We start from the raw sequence: 19,584 nt of genomic DNA on the forward strand, positions 1-19,584 counted from the left end.
AAGTGATGCATTGCAAACCCCTCTGGCCCCTCTAAGATTTTGTCTGTATTCCTGTTCTGATGTTGCAGGGGAAAGGAATGAAAAATGGTTTCTTTGCTGGAAACAAAATATTTTTGCTTTGGGGCAAAATGTCTCCACTGGAGAGAGCTCCTTCTTTCTGCCTGCTTACTACAAAAAGTGCTTGAAAATGTAAAGTAGAGAGCAACTTTGGCTTTCAGTACAAGAGGGCAAAGATCAGTCCTCTAACTCTGAAATTAATTCTTCCTGTACAAAAGGGACCTATTTTTAGAGCCCTCTGGCTAGACAAAAGGTTTTAGTGATGCTTTAAGCACACAGTGACCATAAAAACTAAGAAAATGAAGTCCTTCATCTGGGAAGTTTAGAAAGGGTATCCAGGGGTCCTGTGACAACAGCAGAATAAAGACCTGCTCAAACTATCACAGGCATGCTTTGGGTGGCTTCCCTGCAGTAATTCATTAGCTGAAGGAGCAGTACATGGCCATGGTGGGTGCAGGTAGCACAGGTCCTGAGGCAAATGTGACCTCCTCTCTAGACAAATGTAGCCCTGCTGGTCTTTGATACACTGAGTGCTGCGTGCTTAAACAGACAGGACTGAGAAATTATGAGAGAACTCAAGAGAATGAGACATTAACATTTTCCTCCTCCTCTCTTCTTGCTGCAGTTGAAGCCCAGAACGATGCAGCACCCGCAAAATCGAAGTCTCTTCCTCCACCGGTCCTGCAGGGACAAAAATGTAAGTGGTGGTGTGCTGACCTGGCTCTAATATTCTGTCCCAAATCAAACTGATGGACAATGAAATTAAACTGATAGACAATAAAACTAAACTGATAGACAATGAAATTAAACTGATAGGCAATAAAACTGAACTGATAGACAATGAAACTAAACTGATAGACACTAAAACTGAACTGATAGACACTAAAACTAAACTGATAGACACTAAAACTAAACTGATAGACACTAAAATTAAACTGATAGACACTAAAACTAAACTGATAGATAATAAAATTAAGCTGATAGAATAAAATTGAAATTGACAGGTAATAAAATTAAGCTGATAGTTAATAAATTTCAGTTGATAGTTCATAAATTTCAGTTGATAGGTAATACATTTAAGTTGATAGGTAATAAAATTAAGTGGCTTGATAATAAAATTAAGTGGATAGATAATAAAATGATGAGATATAATAAAATTGCTAGAATCTTCTTAGCCCTGGCTAACCTGAGTTTCCCTCACCTTCCTCCTCCTGCCAAAAGAAAAAGGGAGAGAGAAATCTTCTGCATCATATATCCAACTCCCAGCCAATCTCTGGCTGGTCTAAACTGGAGAACTTCCTCTGAGATCTTGCCCAGTGGGTCTGGCCTACTGATATGATGGAGTTGTTTAATCTTTACCTTCATGAAAGGTACACAGCTTCTATCTGAAGTGTGTTTTCAGAAGAGGTGTGTGCATACACACACATATCACCAAGGTGCTTGATAGCAGGCAATAAAAGATGCATTTTTTTACCCATTGTCAAGGTGACTGCATCACTCAGCAGAGAAGAAAAACTCTGTGCCTACCCTAACTGTAACTGCCTTAAACATTAGAGTAATTAAGCACTCCAAGAGCATAACTGTACAGAGCAAACACCTTAACTGTGCAGGGAAAATGAGGGTGGATCAACACAAGGCTGAGTGGTGTATTAGTGATGACAGGCTGAAGCAATTAATCATTAAGCCTGTCCTGCAATCTGCAATTTGTGAGGTCACTAGCAGGCAATTACAACAGTGATAAGCCCAATCTGGAAGTGTACCACAAATTAGTAACAGTGAGTGCCTTTATGGATTGGAACAGATTGGCAAGGAAGGTAGTATGCATGCTTTCACTTCAGAGCCTTACATCAAGACTAAATGAGGCTGGCTTTCTAAAGCACTTAGAGAATGGTTTGTGTTGGAAAGGGGCCTCCAAAGGGCATCTAGTCCAACCCCCTCTGCAGTCACCGGGGACATCCTCCATTAGATCAGGTTGCCCAGAGCCCCGTCAAGCCCGACTTTGAATATCTCCAGGGATGAGGCCTCAACTACCTCAACTACCTCCCTGGGCAACCTGTTCCAGTGCTCCACTACCCTCATGGTAAAGAACTTTCTCCTAATGTCCAACCTAAATCTTCTCTAATTTCAACCCATTGCCCCTTATCCTATCACTGGAGGCCTTGGGAAACAGTCCCTCTGCAGCCTTCTTGTAGCCCCTTTCAGGTACTGCACTAAGGTCTGCCTGGAACCTTCTCTTTTCAAGGCTGAACACCTCCAACTCCCTCAGCCTGTCCTCATAGCAGCCCTCTGATCATTTTTGTGGCCTTCCTTTGGACCCGGTCCATCAGGTCCATGTCTTTACTGTGTTGAGGGCTCCGGAATTAGATGCAGTACTCCAGGTGAAGTCTTACCAGAGCAGAGCAAAGTGGCATAATCACCTCTCTCAATCTGCTGCCACACTGCTTTTGATGCAGCCCATGATGTGATTTGCCTCCTGGGCTGCAAGCTCACGCTGTCTGCTCATGCCCAGCCTCTCATCCACCAGAACTTCCAAGTCCTTTTCTACAGGGTTGCTTTCTGTCATCTCACCCCCCAGCCTGTATTGATAAAATATTGACATATTTGGCTTGGTGATATTTTTTGGTCTAAACACAGAAGCCAGTGGCTGATTTTTGCACAATCTATAGTTTGGAAGCCATCAAGTTCTGCAGTGTTGACACTTTCAAGGGAGAAACTGCATCAGATCTTCAGCCTCTCATGATAAGGAAGTCACACTGCAGGTTCTTTAAGCATTCTATACCTTTCATTGTTGGATCCAAAGAGAAAACATTGGATTTGCACATCAAAAACCCAGGGCTGGAGCTTACCAGTAGAAACCACTGCATGAAAAGAACATCATTAAAGTTTCACAGAGTTTAAATTGGGGTTTAGAAAAATCTCCTGGCTGCTTGTGAAATGCACAGAGAGAACACAAAGCACTGAGTACAAACCACCAACAAACCCACGTGGAAACTTCCCACTCGAGTGTAACCAGCAGTAGGAGCCACCACAAAGACCAGGCAACCTCTGTCTCTCTTTTTTTTCAGGACTCCTAATAAGATTAAACTTGATTTATTTTCTTTTTTTTTCCCCCCCTCCTAGTTTTTCCACCATCCAAAGGAGTGCAAATCATTCCACCTTTCCAAAACACGCTGAAAGTCAAGGGTAAGTTCAACCAAGGGCATGGCACAGAAATCTGTGGTCTTGTTGCTCACACAGGGAGCAGCCAAGGGGTTAATAAATTGCTCTAACCTCATAGAATAAAGAAGAAACAAGAAAAACAGTCAACTCATCAGGTAACAAGGGTAACCTAAGTGTGACTTCTGCCTGTATTTTGTTAATATGAGGCAGCTGAAAGAAAAGAGGTATATTTTAATATATATTTTATATATATATGTATAAATTTATGATATATATATGATTACTATATAATATAGATATGATGCTTATATAGTATATATATTTATATATGATATCTTATATATATTATAATATATATTGCTTATATATAGAATTATATATAATATATAATTAACATATGTAATATGTGTGTTATAGCTATAATTTATCTGTATTTATGTGTGTATATCTATATCATTTGTATATATATAAATAATGTTGTCATAAATCCTGCACACTATTCAATGCTTCCAGGAAAGAGAGGGAAATACAAATGTGTGCCAAGAGCTGGTGAGGCAACTTGTCTAGGGCCCAGGGTAGAATTCTGACTGGTTATGTTCAAGCTGCACATGTGTAAATCTAGAAAGGATACAGAGAAAGGAAACGGAGAAAGGATAACCAAGGAGAGAGGAGAGCCTGTTTGTAAGGAAATAAAGACTGGAAAGAGAGAAGTGATTTCTATGCTGGATGTGTTTGGTGCCATGATTTAGTAGTCATGAGGTGTTGGGTAACAGGTTGGACTTGATGATCTTTGAAGTCTTTTTTCAACCTTATTGATTCGATGATTCTATTGCAAGGGTATTGAGGTCCATGCTGAGTCTGAGCAAGTGATGTAGGGAGGGGCAGGGAGGTGGAACCCCTTCAAGGTGAAGTATAAACACTGGCACAAGACCAACCTGGAATTCATGAGATGGGAAAACATTCTGGAAGATGCTGGTGAGAAGTTTTCCAGCCATTCAAAGGGTCCAGCTCTGAGTGGCCTTCCCCAGCAGGAGTGCCAGCTAGTTTTAAAGTGGTTTTGTGGTGCAGCTTTAAAATTTCATACATTTAGGGAAGGATTTCTAGAATCTGGCTGTCAGCAGAAGCAGAGCATTGGACACAGAATCATAGAATCACCAAAGCACAGAATCAGAATCACAAAATCACAGAATCATAGAATCAAGAAGGTTGGAAAAGAACTCAAAGATCATCAAGTCCAACCTATCACCCAACATCTCATGACTACTAAACCATGGCTTCAAGTGCCACGTTCAATCCCTTTTTGAACACCCCCAGGGATGGTGACTTCATCAGCTCCCTGGCAGCACATTCCAATGGCCAATAACTCTTTCTGTGAAGAATTTTCTCCTCACCTCCAGCCTAAACTTCCCCTGGCACAGCTTGAGACTGTGTCCTCTTGTTCTGGTGCTGGTTGCCCGGGAGAAGAGATCAACCCACATAGTGACCCAAGAGGTCTCTTCCAATCTTGGGGTCTGCATCCCTACGCAAAACAGATTAAACACAAAAGATCAGTGAACTAACTAAATAACAGATTGATAAACAAATACCTTGAGAAGCAGCAAAACAGCAGATGGGGTTTTTTTGGACAGAGGCTAGTGAAAGAAATAAAGAGGGGGAAATTACCTAAAGGGAAAACACTTAATGGAAATGGCAGAAAATTCTTATTGCTTGTTGTGAACCCACAGCTGGAAACCCCTCTCACAATGGCCGTGTCTGCAGCACGTGGGGTAACTTCCACTACAAGACCTTTGATGGGGACATCTTCTACTTCCCTGGGGTCTGCAATTACATCTTTACCTCCAACTGCAAATCTCCCTACGAGGATTTCAACATCCAGATCAGGCGCACGATGGCGGCAAATGCCACGGTGATCACTCACGTCATCATGAAGGTGGAAGGAGCAGTGATTGAACTGACTCGTGGCGCTGTCCATCTTGATGGCAAACTGTGAGTTCATAACTTGAAACTCTCTGCACTGCTCTTGCTCTCACTGGGCCCCTTGAGTGAGCACCCCTTTCCCTCGCCAGATCTCACACTGCTCCAAAGCAGCTGGAGGGCTCAGGTCCTTCCTGTAGCAACAAAAACAAGAGGGACCCAACAGAAGTTATCCCTGTGTCCATTTTGTTCAGATGAGCTATACCCCAGATGCTGCCCCACTGTTATTCAACTGAGCCTATAAACTGGGTCCAGTTCAAGTGCCAGATTTTTACACCCTTTCAGTTTCTACTTCATATTAGTTTTACCAGAGGAAATTTACAACAACTTTTGGCCCTGGACTGAACAGGGAAGAGGTTGAGCAGTGACTGCAGTTTGTAGCTGAACTCATTTCAAATGAGCTAGTCTGGAAATTTCTGTCTATAAAGGAATGGTGGCACCAACTTTGGCATAGGGTGAGAAACCTTTCCAAAAGGCTGGGTAAATATTTGGGCAGGTATTCCACAGAGAGCTGTGTAATACAGCAGCTCTGTACACCCAGCTAGTCTAAAGGTTATCTTTGGGTACACCTTTGTGAACGGCACTCATGTCACAGAAAGCCTAAAGAGCCAATCCCTTTGTTATCAAGGGCTTTAAAGTGTAAATAGCAATATCCTGAAGCACACTGCCTGCAACACAGACCCTCCCAGCACTTTTTTTAACAGTGCAACCAAAGTCTTCTGCCAATATTTTAAGTGGGGAGGCAGCATTATCAGATATAGCCCAAAGGAACAGTTGGGAAAACAAGGCTGGGCCATTTGCACAGGGAGAAACAATTGCAGGGGAAATGTTACCAACTTGTGTTGGCTGTACATAGTTACTGCTCCATTTCCTCACCCATGTGTGTTGAAGCTCCACAAAGAGAATGAGAAAGGATATGGCTGTGGATATTCAGTGGATGTTCTGTCCCAATCCCTGCTGAATTATGGTGGTCTTCCCCCAGGGTTCATATGCCTTACAGCCACATGGGAGTCTTCATAGAGAAAAGCAACAACTACATAAAAGTTTCTGCCAAGATAGGCCTGACCTTCCTTTGGAATGAAGAGGATGCTCTTCTGGTAAGGAAACCTGCAAAAGATGGCTGAAACAGAAAACAGTTTATATCTTTGCAGGCTCAATCAGCCAGGCAGGCATTAGTTACTTCTGGATTTGTGTCTATTTTTAATGTACTGTTCTATCTGTCTTCAGGTCTTCTCCCAGCTTCCTTTTTTTTTTCCCCTACCAAGCTCAGCTCAGGATCACTAGACCCCAAACTACAATGATCAATAGATCCCTCAGTTATAACATTCCCACTCCTCAGATCCCAGACCTGGCACTGCACTGATGTTCACAGGCCCAGGGCTAGAACTACACCAAGGTTTTGCTGGTGGTCACTGACTTCCCCAATAGTGCCTACCACAGGCCCAGGGCTAGAACTAGACCAAGGTTTTGCTGGTGGTCACTGACTTCCCCAGCAGTGCCTACCACAGGACCAGGGCTAGAACTAGATCAAGGTTTTGCTGGTGGTCACTGACTTCCCCAGTAGTGCCTACCACAGGCCCAGGGCTAGAACTAGACCAAGGTTTTGCTGGTGGTCACTGACTTCCCCAGCAGTGCCTACCACAGGACCAGGGCTAGAACTAGATCAAGGTTTTGCTGGTGGTCACTGACTTTCCCAATAGTGCCCACCTGGTTTACCACACCACACAGCCTCCACAGGTCAGATTCTGAGCACATGATCAATATTGATGTATGCTGTGTTCCTAACACTGACATTGCTATGAACCTCAACCCTCCTTCCTCCTTTCTTTTAGGTGGAACTAGATAAGAAGTATGCCAACCAAACCTGTGGACTTTGTGGGGACTTCAATGGAATTCCACTTTACAGTGAATTTGTTTCAGGGAGTAAGTAATAAAAAGCAGTACCATAGGCTGGGGGTTGTGTTAACTGCTTGTATAACTGCTTTGTGTCATTCTCTGATGCCAGTTAAGTGTAGAGTCACAGCTTTGGCATGTGCTAGGCTGATTCCATCACTGTTAGAGCTTTTAAGACCTATGCAGCTTTCTGTTTGCTTCCAGTAGTAAAGACCCAGTTCCTTGAATACCTTTTTCATCTCCTTTTGCCTTTCACATGCAAATGGCAGTATTTGGTCATCACTGCTCATGTCATAGTGCCACAAAAGACAATATCTCCATGCAAAACCCAGTAAACCAGTAACTATTATTGTAACCTCTGGACTGTTATTTACAGAGACAAAACTGAGTGACATACAGTATGGGAATAAGCACAAGATGGATGGACCCACGGAGCAGTGTGCTGATCCTATTCCTTCTACTGTGCCAATGAACTGTTCATCTGAATTTGTAAGAACCTCTCTCAACTTTTTTTTTTCTCAGTGTAAAACACACTCTCCCTCTCTTTGGAGAAAATCTGTGAGAACTGTAAAAAACAAAACAAACCCAAAATCTAGCAAGGCTCTGATTCAACCACAGGCCTAGACAGAGATTTTTTTTCTGTCTATGTAATGTAATATTTCATCATTTGGGAAAGTGAATGCTAGAAAAGGGCATCCCCCCTTCTGAAAGAAGCTTGGATATTTGCATGAAAGAGGAATTCACTGAGAAGGTGTTAAGACAAAGACCCTGCACCACTGTTGGGAAGTCACCTGGGCTGAAAGTAACAGAAGAGATGAGAAGACATGGGAGCTAATGAAAGGAATTCCATGTGTACTTGCCCTATTGCTATATATATTCCCCTGTTGGACAGGTTTCTGGACCTGATAGACACTGGGTTTGCTCCACTACATGCCTAAAATTAGCTTCATTGTTTCTAAACACTCAGTTTACCTTCTCTCTTCCCTCTCCTAGGCAACTATCTGTCAGACAGTGTTGACCAGCAAAGCATTCGCAAGCTGCAACGCTCTCGTGAACGTTCAGGACTACATAGAAACCTGCATACAAGACCTCTGCCACTGTGACAGCTCCATGGCTGATTTCTGCATGTGCAACACCTTTGCTGAGTACTCTCGGCAGTGTGCTCATGCTGGTGGACAGCCTCAGAACTGGAGAACCTCAGAGCTGTGTCGTAAGTGCCTTGGCAAGGGGCTTAATCCCCATCTCTAGTAAATCTCAAGTCTGTGGATATTCTCCTGAAGAGAACAGCTGTTTCAAGGTGCATGTGATTGTCATTACATCAGATTTAAGCAGAGCACACTCCAGATTCTGGGGACATGGAAGTTTAGAGGGTTTAGCGTTACCGAAGGTTTCAATGTGTATGAGAAAGCCTAAAATGTTGCAGCCTCCGCTTGGCTCAGGATTCCCCCATCCTATCTTGACAGAAAACATCCTAAACTGCAAAACCTGCTTTCTCAACATTCCAAAGGAAAAAGTCAGCATTGTGTCACTCTTTCTACTTTCAGCCAAATCATGTCCTTTCAACATGCAGTACCAGGAGTGTGGCTCACCCTGCTCGGACACGTGCAGCAACCCGGAACGCTCGGAACTCTGTGAAGATCACTGCACAGATGGCTGCGTCTGCCCTCCAGGTAAGCTTGTTTCCTGCCCTCTCCTCATAGCCCAAACCACTGGAACACTTCCCTGTGTGCATTTAACAACTTGCCCGCTCTATATTGTCATCACACACCATTGCCATTACTATCATCAAAGCAATCACCATTATTTCTTCCTTGATACGCTCACATCACTTCCATTCAGATTGCTACAAAATGCCCTTGGAAACAACAGCTCTGCCTGAGGCATGCACATAATGGTGAACTTAGCAGTGCTGGGGTCAGGGTTGAGCTTCACAGAATTGCTGGGGTTGGAAGGGACCTCAACAACCATCCAGTTCCAACCCCCTGCCATGGCCAGGGACACCTCACACTACAGCAGGTTGCCCACAGCCACCTCCAGCCTGGCTGCAAAAACCTCCAGGGATGAGGCTTCCACCACGTCCCTGGGCAACCTGTGCCAGTGTCTCACCACCCTCCTGGGGAAGAACTTCTTCCTAACATCCAATCTGAATCTATCCACCCCTAGCTTGGATCCAATCCCCCCAGTCCTATCACTCCCTGAAACCCTAAAAAGTCCCTCCCCAGCTTTCTTGGAGGACCCCTTCAGATCCTGGAAGGCCACAAGAAGGTCTCCTTAGAGTCGAGTCTTCTCCAGACTGAATAACCCCAATTCTCTCAGCCTGTCCTCACAGAAGAGGTGCTCCACCCCTCTCATCATCCTTGTTGTCCTTCTCTGGACACCTTCCAGCACCTCCAGATCTTTCCTGTGCTAGAGGCTCCAGAACTGGACACAGTGCTCCAGGTGGGGTCTCAGCAGAGTGGAGCAGAGGGGGAGAATCACCTCCCTCGACCTGCTGGCCACACTTCTCTTGATGCAGCCCAGGCTCTGCTTGGCTTTCTGGGCTGAAATCATGCTGATCTTGTCCACCAGCATCCCCAAGTCCTTTTCTTCAGGGCTACTCTCAAGCCAGTCACTGCCCAGCCTGTATCAGTGCTTGGGATTGCCCTGATCCACATGTAGAACCTTGCACTTGGTCTTCAGGATCTCTTCCAACCTAGCTGAATCTGTGATTCTTTAATGATTGGACTGAAAATAAGACACTTCACTCCTAGCAATAAAGGGAAGTATTTTATTCTCAGCAGAGCATGTAATTTTTAATCACTTCTTTTCCCCCTACAATTATAAACCCTGTGCCTGACTCCCCAAATCACCAAACCCTCCCTGACTAGTGCTGCATGTCTGAACAGTAAGGAGCTGAGAGCACTGGGCAGTGTGCACAATCTGAGGCTTCAGAGAATGATATATGAGAGCTGAATATTAGTGCAAACAATGGATGCAAACTTGTTCTCTTTGTGTACATTTACTTCTGGAGCTGAGAACTGTTGCTGTTGTGAGTGACTGCATGGTAGGCTTTTCACCCCTTTACAGCTCTTCTGCCCATCCTCTGTGATGCCTCACAAAATTCATCATTTGTCTAAAGGCATTGACTCCTCTTAGATAGTTTACTATACAAGCATGCCCCTGGGCAGTCTTACAAATGGTTCATCTATTCCACCTCATTATCTAGCAATCTTAATCCCAATTCCATTCTAATGGAGTCCTTAACAGAAAGATATTTCCCTAGAGGTCTCTTTTGATCACCCTTTATATAGGTTGCAATAGATTACAGCCCTTCAATGCCTACCTAGCTGGCATCCAATTGTTCCAAAGTACTTTCTATTTGTTTTCTGTGTAGTACAGAGGAAATGGAAGATGCTTTCAGGCATCTGGCAGCTATGTATGGAAAAGCAGGTTCTGCAGTGCACAGCGAGACTAACAGGCCATGTCTTTCCTTAGGAACTGTCTTTGATGACATCAATGGTGCTGGCTGCATTCCCCGTAAGGCATGCCACTGTACCTATGAAGGGGAAACTTATGCTCCTGGAGCCTCCTTCTCATCCAAATGCAGATCATGGTAACACTCCTTTGCTCATACTTCTTTTATTTTTCTTTGTTTTTAAAGTGCATTACCTGAATTTTGAATCTAATTTCACCTTAAAAAGAAATAAGGAACCCTTTATGGACTGAAGTTCCTTGATTAGACATTTTTAAAGGATACTTTTATCTGTTTTCTCCCCACACTTGGAAGCATAAACTGGGGGCTAGTTTGAAGATCAATCAAGTTCAAACCCCAGAGGTGTTTAAAAACGTGAACTGCTGTGTTGCATCCTTTGCAGCACTGTGATGCTCATAAAAACACTGTTGAAGATGTGACTCTTAGGGATGTGTTGCAGCAGGCAGAGTGGGTGGTAGCATTTGAGAGGCCTCTTTGATAGGTGTGCTATATAGTTTTTCTGTATTATAATTACTGGAGGATTGTTACCTAAGTGTGTACAAATGCACCTTTCTATGAACCCAAGAGCATCCTGCATGCTGTTTTCCAAGACATACTTCACATGTTTCAAGCTTGAGCCATGCTGGTGGAGGTGAGGAGTGATCATTCCCAGGCAGCAGAATGGCAGCCAGGTTAACCAGGACTGAATTCTGACCCCAGACTGGAATAAAGAGCAATATATATATATATATATATACACACACACACAATTGTTGCTATTATATTCTATGTTTTCAAGGCAATGTTTGTTTCCTTGACAATATGACCAATGCTTCAAGAGGGAAATTCAGGCATCACCTGCCCTTATTGTCTCTTCTGTCATTTACACTTGCTTTAGCCAAGGTTACTGAATGCCTTCTCTGTTTCAGTACCTGTGTTGGAGGTGAATGGTCTTGCATCACCCGGTCATGCCCTGGAACTTGCAGCGTTGAAGGAGGTTCCCACATCTCCACTTTTGATGAGAAGCATTATTCCTTCTTTGGAGACTGCAGCTACGTCCTAACCAAGGTAAAAATGAGTAACAATCCTTGCTAAAGGAAAAGGCTTTTAGTATCTTGAATGCCTGCAGGAACAGGACCTCAACCACATCCCTGGGCAACCTCTTCCAGTATTTCACCACTCTCATGGTGCAGAACTTCCTCCTCATGTCTGACCTAAACCTCCCCTGCTCCAGTTTCAAACCCTTGCCCCTCATCCTATCACCACAGGCCCTTCTTACCAGTCCCTCCCTAGCCTTCCTTGTAGGTCCCTTTCAGATATTGAAATGCAGCTCTAAGGTCTCCCCAAAGCCTTCTCTACCAATTCTCTCAGCCTGTCTTCACAGGAGAGGTTCTCCAGCCCTCTGATTATCTTGGTGGTCTCCTCTGGACCTGCTCCAGCAGGTCCATGTCTCTCTTGTGTTGGAGATATATATACAATGTTGTTTAATTAAAGCTAGAGACAATCACATCAGCTTTGGAATAGAATAGAATAGAGTAGAATAGAATAGAATAGAATAGAATAGAATAGAATAGAATAGAATAGAATAGAATAGAATAGAATAGAATAGAATAGAATAGACCAGGTTGGAAAAGACCTTCGAGATTATAGAGCCAAACCCACCATCCAACACTATCTAATCAACCAAACCATTGCTTTCTGAAACTTAGAGGGTCAACATGGATCCTGAAATGGATTTCAGGGGCCTTTCAGTTAGGGTCACAGTGAACAAATATATTGCATCACTTTAGTGTTCTTTTATCATGGTTTAAGAACTGAAACAATCTCCCAGTGCTTCCCATTGAGTATTTAATTAAATATGGCCTGTCTGGTGTTTTGTAACTGCTTCCTTTATGAGCAGTGTGTTTATTACATCCACTGGTACTGCCCTTTCTGTCACAGTTAATAGAGCTCAATGAATTATTTATTAATAGCGTTTGTAATGGAATTTCTATTATACAGAATTCACAGGAGAGGAGTTATTTCATTAGGAGAATTAACCTCCTAAATGATCTTTCCCAGTAAGCATAGACGATTGGAGAGTTGAAAAGCAAAAAGCTAAATCATGTCTGTGCTTTATAGCCTGAATGAGAAAACTGATGATTTTCAAAACTGGAGTTTCTACATTAGCAGGGACTGAATTCTGAGTCATATGCTGAGCTGTAGCCCTCTTCAGATATAGCTGCAGCTAAACCAATGACTACAGAGTGGCAGATTTCAGATCCTTGGCTGTGTTGGCTGTTTATTTATATAGAGTGAGTGGTGGAAATACTTTTCATAAAGAATTTATATTAAATAAACTCTGTTCTAAAAAAAAAAAAAAAACTAGTTCAAACCAAATATTCCCAAGAGAGGGAACCATAAAAACAGAAATGAGCTGGAATGAGGTAATTGAAATAGATTAGACTAAATCAATGACATTTTCAGATAAGATTCACCAGCATTGGGCCTAATCCACAATGGCAGCATAGATCAAACTTATATCTTGAACTACCTTTTGGGCACCAACACATAAAATAAGATTCTCAGAGGCTCTGGAGGTATAGAAAACCCCTACCACTTGGACAGAAAAGGTTTAAAAGCCCATAATTAACAGGTTACATTCCAAGATGGCTGTAAACTTGCATCTCAGCTGTCTTCAATTTAATCTTCATTACACCAAGAAAATGAGGACATGTTCAGAATCACAGCCTTCTGCATGCTTCATTGGAAAGCACTTGGTGGCTGTCCACATCCATGTAAGACCTCATGAGCAGGCAGGAAGACCAGGATGAATCAGTCTTTTAAAAGAATCACTTTGTTAATAACACCTTTTGAGTGTGAATATTTTTGACACAACAATAGTCTAGTATTAATAAGAAATAAATAAATGGACGTGTCCAGAGAAGGGCAACGAGGCTGGGGAGGGGTCTGGAGCACAGCCCTGTGAGGAGAGGCTGAGGGAGCTGGGGTTGCTTAGCCTGGAGAAGAGGAGGCTCAGGGGAGACCTTCTTGCTGTCTACAACTAGCTGAAGGGTGGTTGTAGCCAGCAGGGGGTTGGTCTCTTCTCCCAGGCACCCAGCACCAGAACAAGAGGACACAGTCTCAAGCTGGGCCAGGGAAAGTTTAGGTTGGAGGTGAGGAGAAAGTTCTTCCCAGAGAGAGTCGTTAGCTTTTGGAAAGCGCTGCCCAGGGAGGTGGCGGAGTCACCATCCCTGGAGGTGTTCAAGAGGGGATTGGATGTGGCACTTGGTGCCATGGTTTAGTAGTCATGAGGTGTTGGGTGACAGGTTGGACTTGATGATCTTTGAGGTCTTTTCCAACCTTATTGTTCTATGATTCTATGATAAATAATTCTAACAAGAACTTTTATTTCCTTCTTCTAGCTCTGTGACAGCAATGAATTCAGTGTCCTGGGAGACATCCACAAGTGTGGCCTGTCTGACACTGAGACGTGCCTCAAGAGCATAGCTGTCAGCCTGAACGGAGGGCAAACTGTAAGTCCTAAATGTAGACTCCTCACCCAGCTTAACAGCCCAGTAGTTTGCAAGTGGCACACAACAACAGAGAGGAAATCTGGATATTTTTTTTTTTTAAATCTCATTTGAATATTATTCAAGAAAAAAACCATAAGAATAAAGGAGATACATTGGAAGTCAAGAGCCTAATAGCTTTCTGTCTTTCAGTTATCTTGGGGCTTGTTTGTTTCGATAGTCAACAGACCACAGTAATAAAGATTAAAGACAGTACAGCAAACAGAACATTATCACAGTCTCCTCCCCACTCTTTTTTTTATTGCTATTATTAATTCTGGGCAATACTAGTCAGAAAACATATGGAAAGTGTTTTACCTTGCTTTAAGGTACTTGGTAATCATAGTCTTTTGCTTCTGGACAGAACATCGTGATCCAAGCTTCTGGCAGTGTATTTGTGAACATGATCTACACACAGCTGCCATTCTCTGCTGGTAAGTTCCTCTGGAAAACTTCTGCAATGTTTTGTTTTTTCTCTTAAAATGTTATTGTATTGCTTTATCTGAAGTCAAATTCTGCCTCTGGTTATATTGCAACCCCTATAAAACAGTCTCTTGTTTGTAAAGTGATAGGGTTTGCTTACCCAACTCTTACAATTACAGAATAGAGTAGAGTAGAGTAGAGTAGAGTAGAGTAGAGTAGAGTAGAGTAGAGTAGAATAGAATAGAATAGAATAGAATAGAATAGAATAGAATAGAATAGAATAGAATAGAATAGAATAAACCAGACCAGACCAGGTTGGAAGAGACCTTCAAGATCAAGTCCAACCTATCACCCAACATCATCTAATCAACTAAACCATATCAAGTCTCCTCCTAAACACTTCCAGTGATGGTGACTCCACCACCTCACTGGGCAGCACATTTCAAAGGGCAATCACTCTCTCTATGAAGAATTCCTTCCTAACATCCAGCCTAAACTTCTCCTGGCACAGCTTGAGACTGTGTCCTCTTGTTCTGGTGCTGGTTGCCAGGGAGAAGAGACCAACCCCCACGTGGCTACAACCTCCCTTCAGGTAGTTGTAGAGCACAATAAGGTCTCTCCTGAGCCTTCTCTTCTCCAGGCTAAGCAACCCCAGCTCCCTCAGCCTCTCCTCATAGGGGCTGTGCTCCAAACAATAAAAATTGAGGGGTTTTACACATTTGTTGTTCAGGGTAAAGCCAGCCTGTTTTGGTGCTGGATTTGAAACCCTGTATGGATCATTTTCTTCCCACTTCTTCAGAAATTAGGATCACCTCAAACACAGCTGTAGAGTCCCTCTGTATAATAAACAGTTGTTCCACCTGCTCATCTCACCTGAAATGATACCTTTTATATTCTTATGTCCTCAGCAAATGTCACCATCTTCAGACCATCCTCTTTCTTCATCATTCTGCAAACAACCTTTGGTCTTCAGATACAAGTTCAGCTCGTGCCTCTCATGCAAGTGTATATAGACCTAGACCCATCACATAAAGGGCAGACCTGTGGTAAGCGATCTTATCCTGACCACTGCCTTCACTGGCACACTTCATTCTTCAGGAAACCTTCACAGCTCCTCTGATTCTTTCCAGGTCTCTGTGGAAACTTCAATGATATGCAGACAGATGATTTCAAAACCACCAGTGGTGTAATAGAGGGCACTTCAGCTGCCTTTGGCAACACCTGGAAAATCAGGGCTGATTGTCCTAATGCCAAAAATACCTTTGAGGACCCCTGTACTGTCAGCATCCAAAATGGTAAGCTCAGCATGGAGTGACCTCTTCTATTCTCTTCTAAGATGGAAAGAAGGAATAAGCTGATCAACCACCAAGCATTTAACCAAAATAGTTCCATGATTCCATTGAACTAATGGTGGACCACTTGCACACACACACACATTGTTTTCCTTAGTTTAATTAATACCTAATATCTAGAATAACATTTCAGAGCTTCAAACATATTCCTTTGGATAAAGAAAGCAAGTGGGGTTTGCCAGCTTACCTAAGGGAGACTGAAAGTAAGCAGCATATGAGGGATCCATTCTGGAAAAGACTGGTAGTCATGCAGGATAAAAAGGCTGTGCCTTGGCCCCACTGAAGGTTGGACTCTGTGTGGTCATTTCACTGTGGATCTGAGAACAAAACTTAAAGTTCAGAGCTTTGTAGCTCTCAAGCTCCATTTCACTCAAAGAAATCTGTAAATATTGAGTATTCACAAGCCACTCTTCTGTTTGCTGAGATGAAACTAGAGTATTTTTAATTCACAGTGTGAACCTTAGTAAGTTCAGATGTCTTAGTTCATTCCACAATGATTACCACGAGGATTGGGTTTCTAAGGAGTTTGTATTGCAATGCAAAGAAAGTGAAAGACTGATTGTGCTGTAAAGGAAATGCTGAGTTGTGCTGTAAAGGTAAGCTTCTGAGGTTTCCCTGCAGGAGGGATAGCTACATCCAGACAAAAGTATCGTAGAATGATTTGGGTTGGAAGGGACCTTAAAGATGAGAATGAAGTGCAGTAGGAATTCTTACCATGTTTTCAATTCACAGACCAGTATGCTCAGCACTGGTGTGGACTGCTCTCTGACCCCACGGGACCTTTTGCTGCATGTCACTCGACAGTGAATCCAGAAGTTTATCAGAAGGTAAACTTGGCTCTTAACTTTTTCCCCTTTGAAAGAAAAAGACTGGAATTTCTGCTGGTGACACCTGAGAGAAGAAGTTGGTAGCTGGGAGGAGATGCATTCACGATAGTCCTTTTCAAGCCAAGGGTTCATTTTTATCTGCACATCACTATAATTACACTTTTGTAAGGGCATCTTTCTTTTCATCCCCAGGAGGAAAGACTTGCAGGCCTATTTCTGATGCCCATACATTTAGGTGTTAAGCTAAATGTCTGAGATAGGACCTTGGACTCCCCTGGCCTCCTTATCAGATCGAAGGACCAAAGCTGTCCCTTCTAAGATACAAGGAAAGCTTTGTCAGAATCTTAATTAGCATTTTGCTTAGCTGCTCTGAGCTGCTCTCAGAAGGCTTTTCTACATATCCAAGGACAAGGCAAGTAATGTGTGCATGAAGCAGCAAAGAGAATTAGATAAGATGTGAACAAAAATACTCCAGGAACTGAAGGTGATGAAGCTCTGGAACAGGCTGCCTGGGGACTCTAGAGGGTCTCCCTGTTATTGAAAATCTGTAAGCTGATACTCAACGATCATCCTCTGGAATGGCAAATGGGATTACAGTGACCTTTCCCACAGAGCATCACATTAAATGATTTCTGGTTTTCCTTTTTCTCTCTGATATAGAGAGCTGAGGCTCCTAAGCCTAAGTCTTAAAAGCTGGGTGGCAAAAATACCTTCTCCTTGTTCTAAGCATGTATGGCAGAGCAGCTACCAATGGGAAGTAGCTGGGAAATCTGCCAACACCTGGAAAGTGAAAAAGGGAAAGAGAAAGAAAAAACAGAGTAAAAATGTGATCCTCTTGCCATGCAAATAACCTTTTTTTAAGTGCAGAATGAAATCCTCAAATGAAACCCAGGCATTTATTTACTTCTGCATATGGCTTACACTCTTAGCTCTGATGAACCTGACACTAAAAAGTAGAGTGTGGTAGCTTGGGCATGACAATCTGCTGACCATATGCCAAACTCTTTTCCCAGAACTGCATGTTTGACACCTGTAACTGTGAGAAGAGTGAGGACTGCATGTGTGCTGCCCTTTCCAGCTATGCCAGGGCCTGTGCTGCTAAAGGAGTTCTCCTCACTGGGTGGAGGACCAAAGCCTGCAGTAAGTTCTACATCTCTTTGCCTCTTGAAAAACCATCATCCAGAAAGCCTCACATTGCAGCTCATAGGGGTTCCCACAGCAAATTGTGTTCAATGGGTGTGACTTCCAAGAATTTGAGGAGGGAGAGAATACCATAAAAGACAAGCAGTAAGAAGGGAGAAATACAAAGAGGCTTTGCTACATCACTTGCTCAGAAGCAGCAGAAGCAGCATGGACCTCAATACCCTTGCAATAGAATCATAGAATCAATAAGGTTGGAAAAGACCTCAAAGATCATCAAGTCCAACCTGTCACCCAACACCTCCTTACTACTAAGCCATGGCACCAAGTGCCACATCCAATACCCTCTTGAACACCTCCAGGGATGGGGACTCCATCATCTCCCTGGGCAGCACATTCCAATGGCTAAAAACTCTCAGTGAAGAACTTTCTCCTCACCTCCAGCCTAAACTTCCCCTGGTGCAGTTTGAGACTGTGTCCTCTTGTTCTGTTGCTAATTGCCTGGGAGAAGAGACCAACCCCCTCCTGGCTACAACCACCCTTCAGGGAGTTGTAGACAGCAATAAAGTCTCCGCTGAGCCTCCTCTTCTCCAGGCTAAGCGACCCCAGCTTCCTCAGCCTCTCCTCACAGGGCTGTGCTCCAGACCCCTCCCCAGCCTCGTTGCCCTTCTCTGGACACCTTCAAGTGTCTCAAAGTCCTTCTTAAATTGAGGGGACCAGAACTGGACACAGGACTCAAGGTGTGGCCTAACCAGTGCTGGGCACAGGGCAGAATGAACTCCCTGCTCCTGCTGGCCACACTGTTCCTGATACAAGCCAGGATGCCATTGGCCTTCTTGGCCCCCTGGGCACACGGCTGGCTCTTGTTCAGCCTACTATCAACCAGTACCCCCATGTCCCTTTCTGCCTGGCTGCTCTCCAGCCACTCAGACCCCAGCCTGTAGCACTGCCTGGGGTTGTTGTGACCAAAGTGCAGCACCTGGCACTTGGACTTGTTGAATGCCATCCTGTTGGACTCTGCCCATAGGAATAGGAATAAAATAAGTGGGGTGCTTCTCAATGGTCTTTGATAAAAAAACTATGAAAACAGCAATGCAGAAGGGAAAACAAACAGATAATGCACTAGTAGAACTGGTCATATTTCAAAATTTCAATCTGTAAACCTGGACAAAATGTGTTTATTCATGAATAGGGCAAAATGCTGCTCCTGCAGTGCCACAAAAACAATGACACCAGCAGGGCATCAATAAAGCACAAGTGCATACATTGTTGTGGTTATCACATGTACTTTACACCTTAAATGCAGCATTTATACCCACATTGATTCTTTAGTGAGCTACCAATGTAACTCACCTTTTCACTCCCTAGCAAAATACACCAAACTGTGTCCAAAATCCTTGGAGTACTCTTACTACATCAACTCCTGCCAGCCCACCTGCCGAGCTCTGAGTGAGCCTGATGTCACCTGCAGCATCGAGTTTGTCCCAGTTGATGGCTGCACCTGCATAAATGGAACCTACATGGATGACAGTGGGAAATGTGTGCCTGCTTCTAGCTGTCCTTGCTATTACAAGGGAACACCTCTGTCTTCTGGAGAAGTCATCCACGATAACGGTGTTGTCTGGTAAGAGATAGAATCATAGAATTGTCAGGGATGGAAGGGACCCCAGAGCTCATCTAGTTCCACCCCCCCTGCCAAGGGCAGGGACACCTCACACTACAGCAGGTTGCTCACAGCCACATCCAGCCTGGCTGCA

General features: G+C 43.6%; 1 protein-coding gene across 1 annotated transcript in view; it reads left to right on the forward strand.

Annotated features, from left to right (window-relative positions):
* Window positions 1-495: 495 nt before the first annotated feature.
* MUC5AC (mucin 5AC, oligomeric mucus/gel-forming) overlaps window positions 496-19,584 on the forward strand; it is a 53,267-nt gene continuing 34,178 nt past the window's right edge. The window contains exons 1-18 of the mRNA XM_054172006.1: window positions 496-514; window positions 683-754; window positions 3,178-3,240; window positions 4,941-5,202; window positions 6,173-6,287; window positions 7,023-7,113; window positions 7,460-7,572; window positions 8,077-8,293; window positions 8,628-8,753; window positions 10,558-10,675; window positions 11,464-11,602; window positions 13,939-14,049; window positions 14,450-14,519; window positions 15,417-15,554; window positions 15,639-15,803; window positions 16,593-16,687; window positions 17,701-17,827; window positions 19,196-19,451. Coding sequence (XP_054027981.1) covers window positions 496-514; window positions 683-754; window positions 3,178-3,240; window positions 4,941-5,202; window positions 6,173-6,287; window positions 7,023-7,113; window positions 7,460-7,572; window positions 8,077-8,293; window positions 8,628-8,753; window positions 10,558-10,675; window positions 11,464-11,602; window positions 13,939-14,049; window positions 14,450-14,519; window positions 15,417-15,554; window positions 15,639-15,803; window positions 16,593-16,687; window positions 17,701-17,827; window positions 19,196-19,451 — 2,297 coding nt within the window. The remainder of the gene's footprint in view (window positions 515-682; window positions 755-3,177; window positions 3,241-4,940; window positions 5,203-6,172; window positions 6,288-7,022; window positions 7,114-7,459; window positions 7,573-8,076; window positions 8,294-8,627; window positions 8,754-10,557; window positions 10,676-11,463; window positions 11,603-13,938; window positions 14,050-14,449; window positions 14,520-15,416; window positions 15,555-15,638; window positions 15,804-16,592; window positions 16,688-17,700; window positions 17,828-19,195; window positions 19,452-19,584) is intronic.

Source organism: Dryobates pubescens, chromosome 22, assembly GCF_014839835.1.
Source record: "Dryobates pubescens isolate bDryPub1 chromosome 22, bDryPub1.pri, whole genome shotgun sequence".
In the NCBI taxonomy this organism is placed as follows: Eukaryota; Metazoa; Chordata; class Aves; order Piciformes; family Picidae; genus Dryobates; species Dryobates pubescens.